At 41.3% G+C, this 16,979-nt stretch overlaps 1 protein-coding gene across 2 annotated transcripts in view; it reads left to right on the top strand.

The window, feature by feature from the left end:
• The window catches only part of LOC120991490, a 95,140-nt gene that overhangs the window by 64,774 nt on the left and 13,387 nt on the right, over positions 1-16,979 (top strand). The window contains exons 7-11 of one of the 2 annotated variants that reach the window (XM_040420299.1): positions 272-359; positions 543-591; positions 788-872; positions 1,305-1,405; positions 12,499-12,583. In XM_040420299.1, the coding sequence (XP_040276233.1) occupies positions 272-359; positions 543-591; positions 788-872; positions 1,305-1,405; positions 12,499-12,583 (408 nt within the window). Of the gene's footprint in view, positions 1-271; positions 360-542; positions 592-787; positions 873-1,304; positions 1,406-12,498; positions 12,584-16,979 lie in introns of those variants that run through there. The other variant, XR_005776686.1, reaches the window with a different exon arrangement.

Below are 16,979 nucleotides of genomic sequence, written 5' to 3'. Positions count from 1 at the left end.
TGCCCCCCTGTGATTGCTATCTGTGTACTATGTATCCCTGATGGGAAAATATATCTTCATGAAGAATAAAGAAGTCATGAGTGAGTCGCATTGTCTGTACTCATTGATACAATCCAGCATTTGGTTCAATAACTGCACTTATTATTGGTGGCGGATGGCCTATTTTAAAAATCTCCCACGTCTCTTTAAATCAAGGGTTACAATTAGAGTATTACATGTGAATATATTATGATTACGTTAATAGAATGTCTTTTTTCCCTCAATATTAAAGCTTTTCGTATTTGGTGGAAGAAATGAAGAAAAAGACTTCAATGATATGATGGCTATGAAACTCATAAACCCTTCTGACAGACAGCCCAGTAAGTTATACAATGCAATTTTACATACTGGACTAAATTCAGGACTGTGAGAAGAATAATCTAAAATTATCTATAAATTATAACCAAATGGTGTATATTACATAAAAGCCTACAATGAAATGTGACTATTGAGTCTACAATTCAGTACGGTTTAAAATGTTGACATTTTTACTTCTTTTGCAGTAATGAAAGACATTCTGTTAGAATGTGGGATTCAAGGCATAAGTAATGGGTAGGTATAGCTTTATCAGCTTTTGGACAAAAGAAAAACCTCAGTGGAAACTCTGATGGAGTCTGTTGGGTGCATCAGCATTGTTTAAATATTGTGAACAAAACATTAAACCTAGATACATTCTTGACTAATGCACTGATGAAGTTAAAATACAGACATCTCATCATTGTTATGATGTCTTTTTCGTTCTTTGTAGATATACACCAACTAAAATCCCAAAAGTGAAATATCATCTAAGTGAGCTGGAGCCTCCAAAACCCTGTTCTATACACACTGTTCCTGTAAGTCCATACAAAACTCAAAATTTTCAGCATCGTTTTACTACTCGTTTCCATGGTTACGACCACCCTGCAATCAATCAGCAGTAGCCGTGCTTTCATACTATAGGAAAAAGCACCAGCCTATTTGCCCTCCCCTGGGCTCGGCCACCAGAGAAGTCAGCATTTTTTCCTATAGTGTGCAAGCATGACCACTGCTGCTGGATTACAGGGTGGTCATAACCATGGAAACTATAAGTGTATAATGTGATGGAAAAATGAATTCAGCCAACAAAGGAAGCAATATGAACAATCACAATACATTAGTAAGTGGCTTGTATTAACTTTCTCTACATAATAAATGCCACTTGCTGAAGTGACACAACCCCTTCAAGCATATTAATTCCCTACATCTGCTATATTTTATTGCCAAAAATCTCAATTGTTTTGTTGCAGGAAGTTAAAGAAAGCAGCTTCATTTCTCTTCGTAGTGAAGCGATAGAAAAAATAAAATCAGCCTTTATCTTGTTAGATGCTGAATTTGAAAAATTTGACCTGTAAGTATTGGTGTGTTCATCTGGTATTATATAGTGTATATGCCAAAATTATATGTAGTGTAATGCACAAAAATGACGTGGCCCTGAAGGGGTTGTATCCCACTCACCACAAATCTTCAGGAATAACCTGTGACCATCAAAAGTCTTTGCTAGGTTGGATTCGCACACATGGAAAAATGGCATTGCAATTTATGATGCAATTTTTTGAGCCAGAGCCAGAAGTTGATCCTTCAGGAAGGAAAGGTAAAAGCCCTTCATTTATGTTTCCCATTCCTTTTAAATCCACATCTGGATTTGGCTCGGAAACCTGCATGAAAAACGTGGCGTTTGAAAGAAAAAAAAACCTGTGTGAGAAAACCGCACTTATTGTTTCCGTAAAAAATACACTTTAGGTAGAAGCTAAATTAGCTAAAAGAAAAATGCAAATTTTGGTAAAAATATTCAAATATATGTGTTTTTACTTTTCCGCCAGTTTTGAAAAGTGCATGGCTGAGATTAATGATTAACTGCACCAAATGTATGATTATTAAGATGTGACATATTTTTGAAATGAGATGCCATAAAGAAGAGGAGTGTTTTAACGCTCAGCTAGTTGTACCAAATGTATTATTGCTTGTGCTCAGCTTTCATAAATTAGGTACAATTTGTACCATTTTACCTGATGCCTAAGGCTACTTTCACACTAGCGTTAATATTTTCTGGTATTAAGATCCATCATAGGGTCTCAATACCGGGGAAAAAACGCTTCCGTTTTGTCCCCATTCATTTCAAATGGGGACAAAACGTAACTGAACAGAACAGAATGCTCCGAAATGCATTCCATTCCGTTCTCATACCAGAAAGCAAACCGCAGCATGCTGCGGTTTGCTATACATCCTGGGATGCGGAGCAAAACTGATCCGTCATGACTCACAATGCAAGTCAGTGGGGATGGATCAGTTTTCTCTGACACAATGGAGTTCATGACGGATCCGTCTTGGCTATGTTACAGATAATACAACTGGATCCGTTCATAACAGATGCAGATGGTTTTATTATCAGTAACAGAAGAGTTTTTGCTGAACCCTTCCGGATCCAGCAAAAACACTAGTGTGAAAGTAGCCTAAGTTGATGCAACTAATTACACGTGTGAACTATGCATATTGTTAATTGTTATACACTGTTTCCCTGTTCAGATTTGTTTTATGGTAAAAATAATAACTGATATTCCAGGTGATATAGTGGAATGTGTGCTCTAACACCACCAGCTCGTCATTGATATAAAGAAGCTGTATATAACGTCTAGCATATTAATGCATTTAATATAAGTCATTCCAGTAAAGTGGAAACATTCACTATTACTTTCAGCAGCTTGGTTTTATATACACTCATTGACAAAATTACGCACCAAGAAGAAGCTGTTGCAATTGAATAAAACTTTCTATTTGTAAGTGTAATGATGATACAGTGGCATGCAAAAATTTGGCCACACCTGGTCAAAATTACTGTTACTGTGAAGATGAAATAATCTCCAAAAGGCATAAAGTAAAGGTGACACATTTCCTTTGTATTTTAAAGGGAACCTGTCACCTGGATTTTAGGTATTGAGCTGAGGACATGGGCTGCTAGATCGCCCCTAGCACATCCACAATATCCATTCCCAATAGCTCTCTGTGCTTTTATTGTGTAAAAAAACCGATTTTATATATCTATGTAAATGAGGCTACTAATGTTTCACGCCCACTGTGAAGGAGCCCAGCACACCCCGCATCCTCCGAATTTCCTCCTTGCTCCCCGACGTCACAAAGCTAGAGCGCCATAATCTCGTGATGTGCGAGCTAGCGCATGTGCAGTGTCGACATAGTGTTCCTTCCCTGTGATGGCATCAGCCTCAAGGAACAAACTGCGCATGCGCTAGCTCGCGCTTCGCGAGATTACGGCGCTCTAGCTTTGTGACATCGGGAACAAGGAGGAGATTCAGAGGATGCGGGGCGGTGCTGGGCTCCATCACAGTGCGCGTGGCTGGGCTCAGAGTCAGACTACGCTGGACTTATCTCTCAAGCATGGAGGAGACAGGACTCATCTAAGGTTAATTTACATATCTATAAAATCGTTTTTTTGACACAATAAAAGCACAGAGAGCTATGGGGACTGGATATTGTGGACATTTTTAAAATATCAAAAAAGGAAAAGGGCCTGAAGCAAAACTTTGGAAACCCTGCATAGTTAGTACCTTGTAGCACCCCCTTTGGCAAGTATCACAGCTTGTAAATGCTTTTTGTAGCCAGGCAAGATTCTTTCAGTTCTTGTTTGAGATGTTTTCATCTATTCTTCCTTGCAAAAGCCTTCCAGTTCTGTGAGATTCCTGGGCAGTCTTGCATGCATTGCTCTTATGAGGTTTATCCACAGATTTTCAATGCTGTTCCGATCAAGGGACTGTGAGGGCCATGGTAAAACCTTCAGCTTGTGCCTTTTGAGATAGTCTATAGTGAATTTTGAGCTGTGTTTAGGATCATTATCTATTTGAAGAAGACATCCTTTTTTCAACTTCAGCTTTTTACAGTTGGTGTTATGTTTGCTTCCAGAATTTGCTGGAATTTCATTGAGTCCATTCTTCCTTCTACCCATGAAAATTTTCCCCGTGCCGTTGGCTGTAACACAACCCCAAAGCATGATTAATCTACCCCCATGCTTAATGGTTGGAGAGGTGTTCTTTTAATGAAATTCTGTGCCCTTTTTCCTTCAAACGTATTGTTGCTCATTGTGGCAAAAGAGTTCTATTTTATCATGATCGGTCCACAGGACTTGTTTTCAAAATCATCAGGCTTGTTTAGATGTTCTTTTGCAAACTTCTGACACTGAAATTTGTGGTAAGGACGCAGAAGACGTTTTCTTCTGATGACTCTTCCATTCCACAGTTCCAGTCCATAGTCATCTAGGTTTCTCGTTCACGGCACCACTGCACCTCAATGGGGAAGGGGCAGCTGTTTTAGGGGAGAAGATGGCTAGAAGGTTGGAGGAGTGTTTAAACTAGGGACTGGTCGGGAAGGTAATTACATTATAGAACGGGAAGATAGTGCAGATAGAGACCTGGAGCGAGGTAGTGGAACTGGAGGAGGAATGAAAGGAGGGACTAAAACAGTTCAGAAGGAAAGGTGTAGGGTAAAAAATATACATAAACCTCTTAATTGTATGTATACTAATGCCAGAAGCCTGACTAATAAAACTGGTGAACTGGATTTAGTGATGTGTGACAAGGACTATGACATAGTGGAAATAACTGAGACATGGATGGATGATAGATATGACTGGGCGGTTAACGTGCAGGGTTACAGTCTGTTTAGAAAAGATCGTCAAAACCAGAGAGGGGGAGGGGTCTGCCTTTATGTAAAGTCCTGTCTAAAGCCCACACTCCGGGAAGATATAAGTGAGGGACATGAACATGTGGAGTCACTGTGGGTAGAAATATATGGAGGATAAAACAATAATTAAATACTAATAAGAGTTTATTATAAGCCACCTAATATACCAGAGTCCACAGAAAATCTACATCTAAACGAAATAGACAAGGCAGCAAATCATAATGAGGTCATCATTATGGGGGACTTCAACTACCCAGATATAGACTGGGAAACTGAAACCTGTACATCTCCTAAAGGAAACAGGTTCTTGGCAATAACCAAAGACAATTACCTTTCCAAACTGGTTCAGGACCCGACTAGAGGGACGGTCACACTGGACTTAGTATTAATCAATAGACCTGACAGAACAACAGATGTGCAGATTGGGGGACACCTAGGAAATAGTGACCATAAAGTAATAACCTTCCAATTGTCATTCAAAAGTGTTTCTTCAGGGAAGAATAAAAATGCCAAACTTCAAAAAGGCAAAATTTAGCCAACTAAAAGAGGCCATAGGCCTAACTAACTGGGACAAAGTCCTCAAAAATAAAAATACAGCCACAAAATGGGATATTTTTAAAGCCATCTAATTGTGAGAGGTACATACCGTCTGGAAATAAAAGGTTAAGGAACAAGAAAACAATAATGTGGATAAATAGAATTGTAAAGAAAGTAATAATAGAATATGTAAAAGACAAATAAAACCAGCCAAACTAGAGACCGAGAGATTAGTTGCCAAAGAGAGTAAAACTAACCCTAAAATGTTCTTCAATTATATAAATGGTAAAAAGTATAAATCTAAAGGTGTCCCTTTACAGAGTGATGAGGGGGAGTTGCAGAGAGCGATGAGGAGAAAGCAAAGCTATTAAATATTTTTTTGTCCACAGTATTCACTGAGAAAAATAAACTGTCAGATGAAATGTAGAATGTAAAAGTAAATTCCCTATTAAAAGTGCCCTGTCTGACCCAGGAAGAAGTACAGCGACGTCTTAAAAAGATTAAAATAGACAAATCACCGGGACCCGATGGCATACACCCCCCATATCCTAAGACAGGGATGCTCAACCTGCGGCCCTCCAGCTGTTGTAAAACTACAACTCCCACAATGCTCTGCTGCAGGCTGATAGCTGTAGGCTGTTCAGGCATGCTGGGAGGGCCTCAGGTTGAGCATGCCTGTCCTAAGAGAATTAAGTAATGTCGTAGCCAGACCCTTATTTCTGATATTTAAGGACTCTATAATGACAGGGAGTGTTCCACAGGATTGGCATATAGCAAATGTGGTGCCAATATTCAAAAAGGGTCCAAAAACAGAGCCTGAAAACTATAGGCCGGTAAGTTTAACATCTGTCGTGGGTAAACTGTTTGAAGGTTTTCTAAGAGATGCTATCTTGGAGTATCTCAATAAAAATAAGCAAATAACGCCATATCAGCATGGCTTCATGAGGGATCGGTCATGTCAAACTAATTTAATCAGTTTCTATGAGGAGGTAAGTTCTAGACTTGATTGCGGCAAATCAATGGATGTCGTATATCTGGACTTCTCCAAAGCATTTGACACTGTACCACATAAACTGGGGGGAAATGTCTGTATGTGGGTAAGTAACTGGCTCAGTGATAGAAAACAGAGGGTGGTTATTAGCGGTACATACTCAGATTGGGTCACTGTCACTAGGGGGGTACCTCAGGGGTCATTATTGGGCCCTATTCTCTTCAATATATTAATGATCTTGTAGAAGGCTTGCACAGTAAAATATAATTTTTTGCAGATGACACCAAACTGTGTAAAGTAATTAACACGGAAGAGGACAGTATACGGCTGCAGATGCATCTGGATAGATTTGAGGCTTGGGCAGAGAAGTGGCAGATGAAGTTTAACACTGACAATAGGAATTTTGGTGAACCGCAAACTAAGCTGTAAAATCCAGTGGCAGGCAGCTGCTGCCAAGGCCAATAACATAATGGGTTGCATCAAAAGAGGCATAGATGCCCGTGATGAGAACATAGTCCTGCCACTTTACAAATCACTAGTTAGACCACACATAGAGTACTGTGTTCAGTTCTGGGCTCCTGTAAACAAGGCAGACATAGCAGAGCTGGAGAGGGTTCAGAGGAGGGCAGCTAAAGTAATAACTGGAATGGGTGGACTAGAGATTATCAAAATTAGGGTTATTCACTTTAGAAAAAAGACGACTGAGGGGAGATCTAATAACTATGTATAAATATATCAGGGGTCAGTACAGAGATCTCTCCCATCATCTATTTATCCCCAGGACTGTGACTGTGATAAGGGGACATCCTCTGCGTCTGGTGGAAAGAAGGTTTGTACACAAACATAGAAAAGGATTCTTTACGGTAAGAGCAGTGAGACTATGGAACTCTCTGCCTGAGGAGGTGGTGATGGTGAGTTCACTAAAAGAGTTCAAGAGGGGCCTGGATGTACACTACGTGCAGAATTATTAGGCAAATGAGTATTTTGACCACATCATCCTCTTTATGCATGTTGTCTTACTCCAAGCTGTATAGGCTCGAAAGCCCACTACCAATTAAGCATATTAGGTGATGTGCATCTCTGTAATGAGAAGGGGTGTGGTCTAATGACATCAACACCCTATATCAGGTGTGCATAATTATTAGGCAACTTCCTTTCCTTTGGCAAAATGGGTCAAAAGAAGGACTTGACAGGCTCAGAAAAGTCACAAATAGTGAGATATCTTGCAGAGGGATGCAGCACTCTGAAATTGCAAAGCTTCTGAAGCTTGATCATCGAACAATCAAGCGTTTCATTCAAAATAGTCAACAGGGTCGCAAGAAGCGTGTGGAAAAACCAAGGCGCAAAATAACTGCCCATGAACTGAGAAAAGTCAAGCGTGCAGCTGCCAAGATGCCACTTGCCACCAGTTTGGCCATATTTCAGAGCTGCAACATCACTGGAGTGCCCAAAAGCACAAGGTGTGCAATACTCAGAGACATGGCCAAGGTAAGAAAGGCTGAAAGACGACCACCACTGAACAAGACACACAAGCTGAAACGTCAAGACTGGGCCAAGAAATAGCTCAAGACTGATTTTTCTAAGGTTTTATGGACTGATGAAATGAGAGTGAGTCTTGATGGGCCAGATGGATGGGCCCGTGGCTGGATTGGTAAAGGGCAGAGAGCTCCAGTCCGACTCAGACGCCAGCAAGGTGGAGGTGGAGTACTGGTTTGGGCTGGTATAATCAAAGATGAGCTTGTGGGGCCTTTTCGGGTTGAGGATGGAGTCAAGCTCAACTCCCAGTCCTACTGCCAGTTTCTGGAAGACACCTTCTTCAAGCAGTGGTACAGGAAGAAGTCTGCATCCTTCAAGAAAAACATGATTTTCATGCAGGACAATGCTCCATCACACGCGTCCAAGTACTCCACAGCGTGGCTGGCAAGAAAGGGTATAAAAGAAGAAAATCTAATGACATGGCCTCCTTGTTCACCTGATCTGAACCCCATTGAGAACCTGTGGTCCATCATCAAATGTGAGATTTACAAGGAGGGAAAACAGTACACCTCTCTGAACAGTGTCTGGGAGGCTGTGGTTGCTGCTGCACGCAATGTTGATGGTGAACAGATCAAAACACTGACAGAATCCATGGATGGCAGGCTTTTGAGTGTCCTTGCAAAGAAAGGTGGCTATATTGGTCACTGATTTGTTTTTGTTTTGTTTTTGAATGTCAGAAATGTATATTTGTGAATGTTGAGATGTTATATTGGTTTCACTGGTAAAAATAAATAATTGAAATGGGTATATATTTGTTTTTTGTTAAGTTGCCTAATAATTATGCACAGTAATAGTCACCTGCACACACAGATATCCCCCTAAAATAGCTAAAACTAAAAACAAACTAAAAACTACTTCCAAAAATATTCAGCTTTGATATTAATGAGTTTTTTGGGTTCATTGAGAACATGGTTGTTGTTCAATAATAAAATTAATCCTCAAAAATACAACTTGCCTAATAATTCTGCACTCCCTGTATTTCTGGAGTGTAATAATATTACAGGCTATAGTTACTAGAGATGGGTTGTTGATCCAGGGAGTTATTCTGATTGCCTGATTAGAGTCGGGAAGGAATTTTTTCCCCTAAAGTGAGGAAAATTGCCTTCCTTTGGATCAACTTGCAGGATAACAGGCTGAACTGGATGGGCAGATGTCTTTATTTTGGCCTTATAAACTATGTGTAATGAAAGTGCCATATGTGTTTGGATGGTGGACAACAAAACTGTGGAAGCTGCTTGTGCTTGTCTGTGGATCAAACAATCCTTTTTACTGGTGGTCTGTCTGGACTATCTAGAGCCTGTTCGCTGTGTGTTTGCACCCTTACTTAACCTCTGCTCCTAACTCCTAACAGCCAACAACTCCTAACAGCCAGGTGAGAATGGCCTAGAGAGACGGTAGTCAAAATTGTCAAAATGACCATCCTGCTTCTCTCAGTCTAATGATGTGCCCCCTCCCAAAGTCTGCCAATTGGGCAAAATGCGTCTCCCACTGTGTCTGAAGAAAGTGGCTACCACAAAACTCATTATTTGTTGGAAACAATAAAGGAACTTCTAGACCAGTGATGGCTAACCTCCGGTACTTCAGCTGTGGTGAAACTATGACTCCCAGCATGCTGCATTCATATCTATGGAGTTCTGCGAACAGCCAAGCAAGTGTACATCTTGGGAGTCGTAGTTTTACCACAGCTGGAGTGCTGGAGGTTAGCCATCGCAGTTCTAGACCATTCCAGCACAGCAGCTATGTTTTTGTTTGCCTAACTAGAGGTTCTTACCAGCATCTCACCCCACATCATTTATATACCCTCTAGAATCCTTCCAAGACGGAATAAGATGTGGCAGCCAGCCATTCTGACGGTGATCCTCACTATGCTTATACGGTTGATGTTCCTTGTCACGGTGACAGTTCCTGCACAAAAACTTTTTGCACCTTATAGCAGTAGTTAGAGATGAGTGAAGCGAGCTTCGGATCCAAGATCCAAAGTCACTTTGCTCCAAAATTCATTTTATTGCTGTACGGAGATCCATCAGTATTAAAATGTATGTGCTCGGGCGGGGCAAAGTGAATTTCACCGAAGTCTCGCTGGACTTCGGTGAATAACTTCGGGATTAGATTTTTGAACTTGAAAACCATTTTAAAACTTGGTTCCAAAGTCGGCTTCATTACTGAGGTACCAATTGGTACCGAAGATGACATAGAATACTTATTTTAAAATGATTTTCAAGTTTAATAATCAAATACCGAAACTTCGGTGATAACTCGCTTCATCTCGTCAGAGCCCATACATTTTAATGCTGTACGGAGACGGATCTCCATACAGCATTAAAATGAATTTTGGAGCGAAGCGACTTCAGATCTTGGATCCAAAGCTCGTTTTGCTCATCCCTAGTAGCAGTACTCCATGTGGCGCCTGGCACTGTATTTTCCTATCTTTTCAGCATGCCAGTAACTGGGCAAAATGTTTTCGAGTGCGTCATAGAGGCATGTCTAGCAGTCAGTGATCTCTCGCCAAGAGGTACCCTGCCAAAAGCTAGCTCTTGAGAGTCTTTTTATAGGACAGCAGGGGAAGCACTTTTACACCCTTTTGTGGCAAAACCCAGTGTTTAATCAGACTAGACCTGTAATCATTTACACAACTGCATACCGAGTTTTACAGCAATCCAACATTTCTATCTAGGTGCGTTAATATTTATTTCTCTTGTCAGAGTTATTTACAAGCTCTGTTAGGCTATTTTCACACTCGTGTTTTGGCTTTCCGTTTGTGAGATCCGTTCAGGGCTCTCACAATCGGTCCAAAACGGATCAGTTTTGACCTAATGCATTCTGAATGGAAAAGGATCCGCTCAGGATGCATCAGTTTGCCTCCGTTCTGTCTCCATTCCACTTTGGAGGCGGACACCAAAACGCTGCTTGCAACGTTTTGGTTTCCGTCTGACGAAACGGATCCAAACGGTCCTTGCACTCAATGTAAGTCAATGGGGACAGATCAGTTTTCTATGACACAATCTGGCACAATAGAAAACGTATCCGTCCTCTATTGACTTTCAATGGTGTTCAAGACGGATCCGTCTTGGCTATGTTAAAGATAATACAAACGGATCCGTTCTGAACGGATGCAGACGGTTGTATTATCTGAACGGATCCGTCTGTGCAGATCCATGACGGATCCGCACCAAATGCGAGTGTGAAAGTAGCCTTAAACATGAACCTCTCTTTTACACCTTTTTGTGCTTATTTCTGCAGTTCATTTTACCTTTCTTATTGCAGTCTACTAGCATCAATTTCTTGTGAAGTTTGTGTACTATGTAATGGTGTGATGTACCATGGGTGTTTGTAGCTTTGAATATTACAAGTTAATAATCTTGTGAAGATGATCTTGATATGTTATAATGAAAATACAGGGAAGTGAGGCAGGAAATCAGTACCATATTATGTTCTACTTCAATAATTTAAAGGAATTGCAGATGTTAAAGGACATAACACAACTACAGAGGTAAAAGATCAGAGAGTACCCACCAAGATCTATGTCAAAGGCTTCTCACTTAGCAAACCAACGCCCTGCTTTGTAGATAGGTCCCTTTTCCTTTTTGGCTAATATCCTTACCCACGTTGCAAGGCCTGTTAAAGGGTTAGAAATTGACAGGTTGGTAGCTACATTTACTAGGTGGTACTACAGACAGCTTTCTTTTTTTGGAAGAGAGCTAATCGGCATATGCTGTGTGTGATTGCATTCTAAGGATGGATTCACTCATACTGTTTTAGTGGCATTTTTGGTGGTAAAAACGCCAGCTCCAGGTATTATCTTAAACCTATGACAAATATGAAATGCCGAACAAACATTTTTTTGCTCCTGGCAAATTCCGGATAGGTCATCAATATCAGATCGGCGGGGTCTAACTCCCAGCACCCCTGCAGATCAGCTGATTGAAGAGGCCACTGCGCTCACAGAAGCTCCAGTGAGCACTGCGATCTCTTCACAGCTTACTAAGCATACATTTTATATCGGCTGTGTTTGGTATTGCAGCTTAGCTACATTCACTTGAATAGGACTGAGCTTCCCCTAAGCCACGTGACCGATGTACAGTAAAGTCACTGGCCTAGAAAGAGGCCTATGCGCTTAGAGAGCATCGCGGTCTCTTTGAACAGCTGATTGGCGGAAGTCGGACCTCCGACAATCTGATATTGATGATGTTAATGTTAATATTAATATTCCCTTAGGTTCTGTGCAAAAAGCATAGGGGGAACACATTCCATATAGCATATGTGCCTCCATGTGCCACCTTTGTTATTTGCTGTCTGATGGAGCATAATATCATTTTTCTGTAGGATTCATGCCTTAATTTGAAGTCAGAGACATTCGGGGGTACATTAGGGCACCATAGGCTGTTTATGGGTGCCATATTAGATCCATAAGCCCATACACGTAAAACAAGTAAATTACCTCTAGCATTAAAATAAATTCTGATGCTAAGGCTAATAATGCAAAAAAAAAAAAAAAAGGTTTGAGTAATACTGTAAATCCCCCATCTACCTAAGCTCTGTTCCTGTCTTGTGGCAGGCAGTAGCACTGGCCTCTAACAAATAAGAGCTGTTGCTATAAGAAACTTATTTTCTACACTTGTTTTTTATATATAAATCTTCCCTAATATTTTAATACACTATTAATAAAATTAAGCATCATGTGTCTTTAGTGAAAGAGGAAAGTTTGCCCAGGAACAAGCTGCTCTCTTTCAAGAAAAAGAAGAATTTAACAGACAGTATAAGCTACGTCAACAGGTTTGTACTATTGGTTCTCGAATTTTCATTATCCAGTCTTTTATATTTCTTGTTTTTCCATTTCTCTTCCTAGAGATACAAAGTAGAAGTATCAAACTGGCTGTTATACAGTGATTAGTCTTGAGCAAATTTTACAAAAATCCAATTTGGCTGCTTCACCGAAGCGCATTTCTTTGCATGTAGCGGGTGCAATGACGAGGAACGGCGATTGCGCCAACCCCTGTCGTTGAACCTCTCAGATGCCACATTCATCACTGATCGCAGCATCAGAGATGAAAAATGAGGGCTTTCAGGGGTTAATAAGTAAAAAATAAAAATAAAATTCACCTTATACAGTTAGGTCCATAAATATTGGGACATCTACACAATTCTAACATTTTTGGCTCTATACACCACCACAATGGATTTGAAATGAAACGAACAAGATGTGCTTTAACTGCAGACCGTCAGCTTTAAATTGAGGGTATTTACATCCAAATCAGGTGAACGGTGTAGGAATTACAACAGTTTGCATATGTGCCTCCCACTTGTTAAGGAACCAAAAGTAATGGGACAGAATAATAATCATAAATCAAACAGTCACTTTTTAATACTTGGTTGCAAATCCTTTGCAGTCAATTAAAGCCTGAAGTCTGGAACGTATAGACATCACCAGACGCTGGGTTTCATCCCTGGTGATGCTCTGCCAGGCCTCTACTGCAACTGTCTTCAGTTCCTGCTTGTTCTTGGGGCATTTTCCCTTCAGTTTTGTCTTCAGCAAGTGAAATGCATGCTTAATCCGATTCAGGTCAGGTGATTGACTTGGCCATAGCATAACATTCCACTTCTTTCCCTTAAAAAACTCTTTGGTTGCTTTTGCAGTATGCTTTGGGTTATTGTCCATTTGCACTGTGAAGTGCCGTCCAATGAGTTCTGAAGCATTTGGCTGAATATGAGCAGATAATACTGCCCGAAACACTTCAGAATTCATCCTGCTGCTTTTGTCAGCAGTCACAACATCAATAAATACAAGAGAAGCAGTTCCATTGGCAGCCATACATGCCCACGCCATGACACTATCTCCACCATGCTTCACTGATGAGGTGGTATGCTTAGGATCATGAGCAGTTCCTTTCCTTCTCCATACTCTTCTCTTCCCATCACTCTGGTACAAGTTGATCTTGGTCTCATCTGTCCATAGGATGTTGTTACAAAACTGTGAAGGCTTTTTTAGATGTCGTTTGGCAAACTCTAATCTGGCCTTCCTGTTTTTGAGGCTCACCAATGGTTTACATCTTGTGGTGAACCCTCTGTATTCACTCTGGTGAAGTCTTGTCTTGATTGTTGACTTTGACACCTATACACCTACCTCCTGGAGAGTGTTCTTGATCTGACCAACTGTTGTGAAGGGTGTTTTTTTCACCAGGGAATAAATTCTTCGGTCATCCACCACAGTTGTTTTCCGTGGTCTTTCGGGTCTTTTGGTGTTGGTGAGCTCACCGATGCGTTCCTTCTTTTTAAGAATGTTCCAAACAGTTGTTTTGACCACGCCTAATGTTTTTGCTATCTCTCTGATGGGTTTGTTGTGTTTTTTCAGCCTAATAATGGCTTGCTTCACTGATAGTGACAGCTCTTTGGATCTCATCTTGAGAGTTGACAGCAACAGATTCCAAATGCAAACAGCACACTTGAAACGAACTCTGGACCTTTTATCTGCTCATTGTAATTGGGATAATGAGGGAATAACACACACCTGGCCATGGAACAGCTGAGAAGCCAATTGTCCCAATACTTAACAAGTGGGAGGCACATATGCAAACTGTTGTAATTCCTGCACCGTTCACCTGATTTGGATGTAAATACCCTCAAATTAAAGCTGACAGTCTGCAGTTAAAGCACATCTTGTTTGTTTAATTTCAAATCCATTGTGGTGGTGTATAGAGCCAAAAATGTTACAATTGTGTCGCTGTCCCAATATTTATGGAGCTGACTGTACATTTGAGCGCGAAGAGATCGCCGCGGCCATCTTGATTGAAGATTTCACATGAAATCTCTCACAGGATCTTCAATCAGGATGGCCACGACGGCCTCTTTGGGCTCAAATGAATGAGGTGATTTTTTATTTTATTGTTTTACCACCATTTCAGAGAAAAATTATTCGTTACCACGAAGCACCAGGAAATTCGGCTTTGTGGCAAATAGAATTTTACCTGAAATTCGGATCAAAGTCCAGTTCAGATACTTCGATGCACTAAACCAACAGTTATATAAAATGATAATATACTATGTGAGGGATTAGCCCTATCTCCGGGGTCTCAGTCACAATATTCTCGCTGACAACTGTGTTGAATGTCCAAACAGTGCAATTATTTTGATACCAGCACCAGCAAACACGATGCGAAATGAAAACTTTCCCATCTGGGCTCTACCTAAATATATAACATGATCCCTGACTCACCTATACAGAGCGCTGTTCACACATGGAACATAAATGCAGCTTTCTCCAGCCATACAGTCCCGCAGCTTCTGGGCTGTGACCCTTCAACAACACGTTCTGGGGGATTGTGGCCCAGCAGTACTCCCGACTCTGGCCTCGTGACCCTTGTTCCCAGGCGTCAAGGCGTCCCCTAAAGTTCCGGCTAGCGCCTAGCCCCGTGGCCCCTCAGCCTTGCCCTGCTGAGACCACACTGACAGAGCCTCACCAGGCCTCTATCTGTACATTCCCCACTAATTGACACCCTGGGAGGATCTTTATGCCAGTCTGATTTTCGCAGACCTCACCTGCGATCCTCTCTGGTCCAAGGGAACACCCGTGCTGGAAGTGTGTGGATTGGAAGATCCCGCTTCCAATCCTATCTGCAAATCCATCTAAAATCCGGCCCAGACTACACCAACAAGAACCTTGTCTCAGCAACCTACATGCTGCTGAGACTATTACCTCCCTTATTTTAGCTATCCCACCCAGCTGAGGTATCTGAGTGGGATATACACCTCTTCCCGCACTGTCCACCTCATCGCACTTATCACAACTACACTGCGTGCAGAATTATTAGGCAAATGAGTATTTTGACCACATCATCCTCTTTATGCATGTTGTCTTACTGCAAGCTGTATAGGCTCGAAAGCCTACTACTAATTAAGCATATTAGGTGATGTGCATCTCTGTAATGAGAAGGGGTGTGGTCTAATGACATCAACACCCTATATTAGGTGTGCATAATTATTAGGCAACTTCCTTTCCTTTGGCAAAATGGGTCAAAAGAAGGACTTGACAGGCTCAGAAAAGTCAAAAATAGTGAGATATCTTGCAGAGGGATGCAGCACTCTTAAAATTGCAAAGCTTCTGAAGCGTGATCATCGAACAATCAAGCGTTTCATTCAAAATAGTCAACAGGGTCGCAAGAAGCGTGTGGAAAAACCAAGGCGCAAAATAACTGCCCATGAACTGAGAAAAGTCAAGCGTGCAGCTGCCACCAGTTTGGCCATATTTCAGAGCTGCAACATCACTGGAGTGCCCAAAAGCACAAGGTGTGCAATACTCAGAGACATGGCCAAGGTAAGAAAGGCTGAAAGACGACCACCACTGAACAAGACACACAAGCTGAAACGTCAAGACTGGGCCAAGAAATATCTCAAGACTGATTTTTCTAAGGTTTTATGGACTGATGAAATGAGAGTGAGTCTTGATGGGCCAGATGAATGGGCCCGTGGCTGGATTGGTAAAGGGCAGAGAGCTCCAGTCCGACTCAGACGCCAGCAAGGTGGAGGTGGAGTACTGGTTTGGGCTAGTATCATCAAAGATGAGCTTGTGGGGCCTTTTCGGGTTGAGGATGGAGTCAAGCTCAACTCCCAGTCCTACTGCCAGTTTCTGGAAGACACCTTCTTCAAGCAGTGGTACAGGAAGAAGTCTGCATCCTTCAAGAAAAACATGATTTTCATGCAGGACAATGCTCCATCACACGCGTCCAAGTACTCCACAGCGTGGCTGGCAAGAAAGGGTATAAAAGAAGAAAATCTAATGACATGGCCTCCTTGTTCACCTGATCTGAACCCCATTGAGAACCTGAGGTCCATCATCAAATGTGAGATTTACAAGGAGGGAAAACAGTACACCTCTCTGAACAGTGTCTGGGAGGCTGTGGTTGCTGCTGCACGCAATGTTGATGGTGAACAGATCAAAACACTGACAGAATCCATGGATGGCAGGCTTTTGAGTGTCCTTGCAAAGAAAGGTGGCTATATTGGTCACTGATTTGTTTTTGTTTTGTTTTTGAATGTCAGAAATGTATATTTGTGAATGTTGAGATGTTATATTGGTTTCACTGGTAAAAATAAATAATTGAAATGGGTATATATTTGTTTTTTGTTAAGTTGCCTAATAATTATGCACAGTAATAGTCACCTGCGCACACAGATA

This window comes from Bufo bufo, chromosome 2, assembly GCF_905171765.1.
Source record: "Bufo bufo chromosome 2, aBufBuf1.1, whole genome shotgun sequence".
Taxonomy (NCBI): Eukaryota; Metazoa; Chordata; class Amphibia; order Anura; family Bufonidae; genus Bufo; species Bufo bufo.
This window is presented reverse-complemented; position numbering and strand designations above follow the sequence as displayed.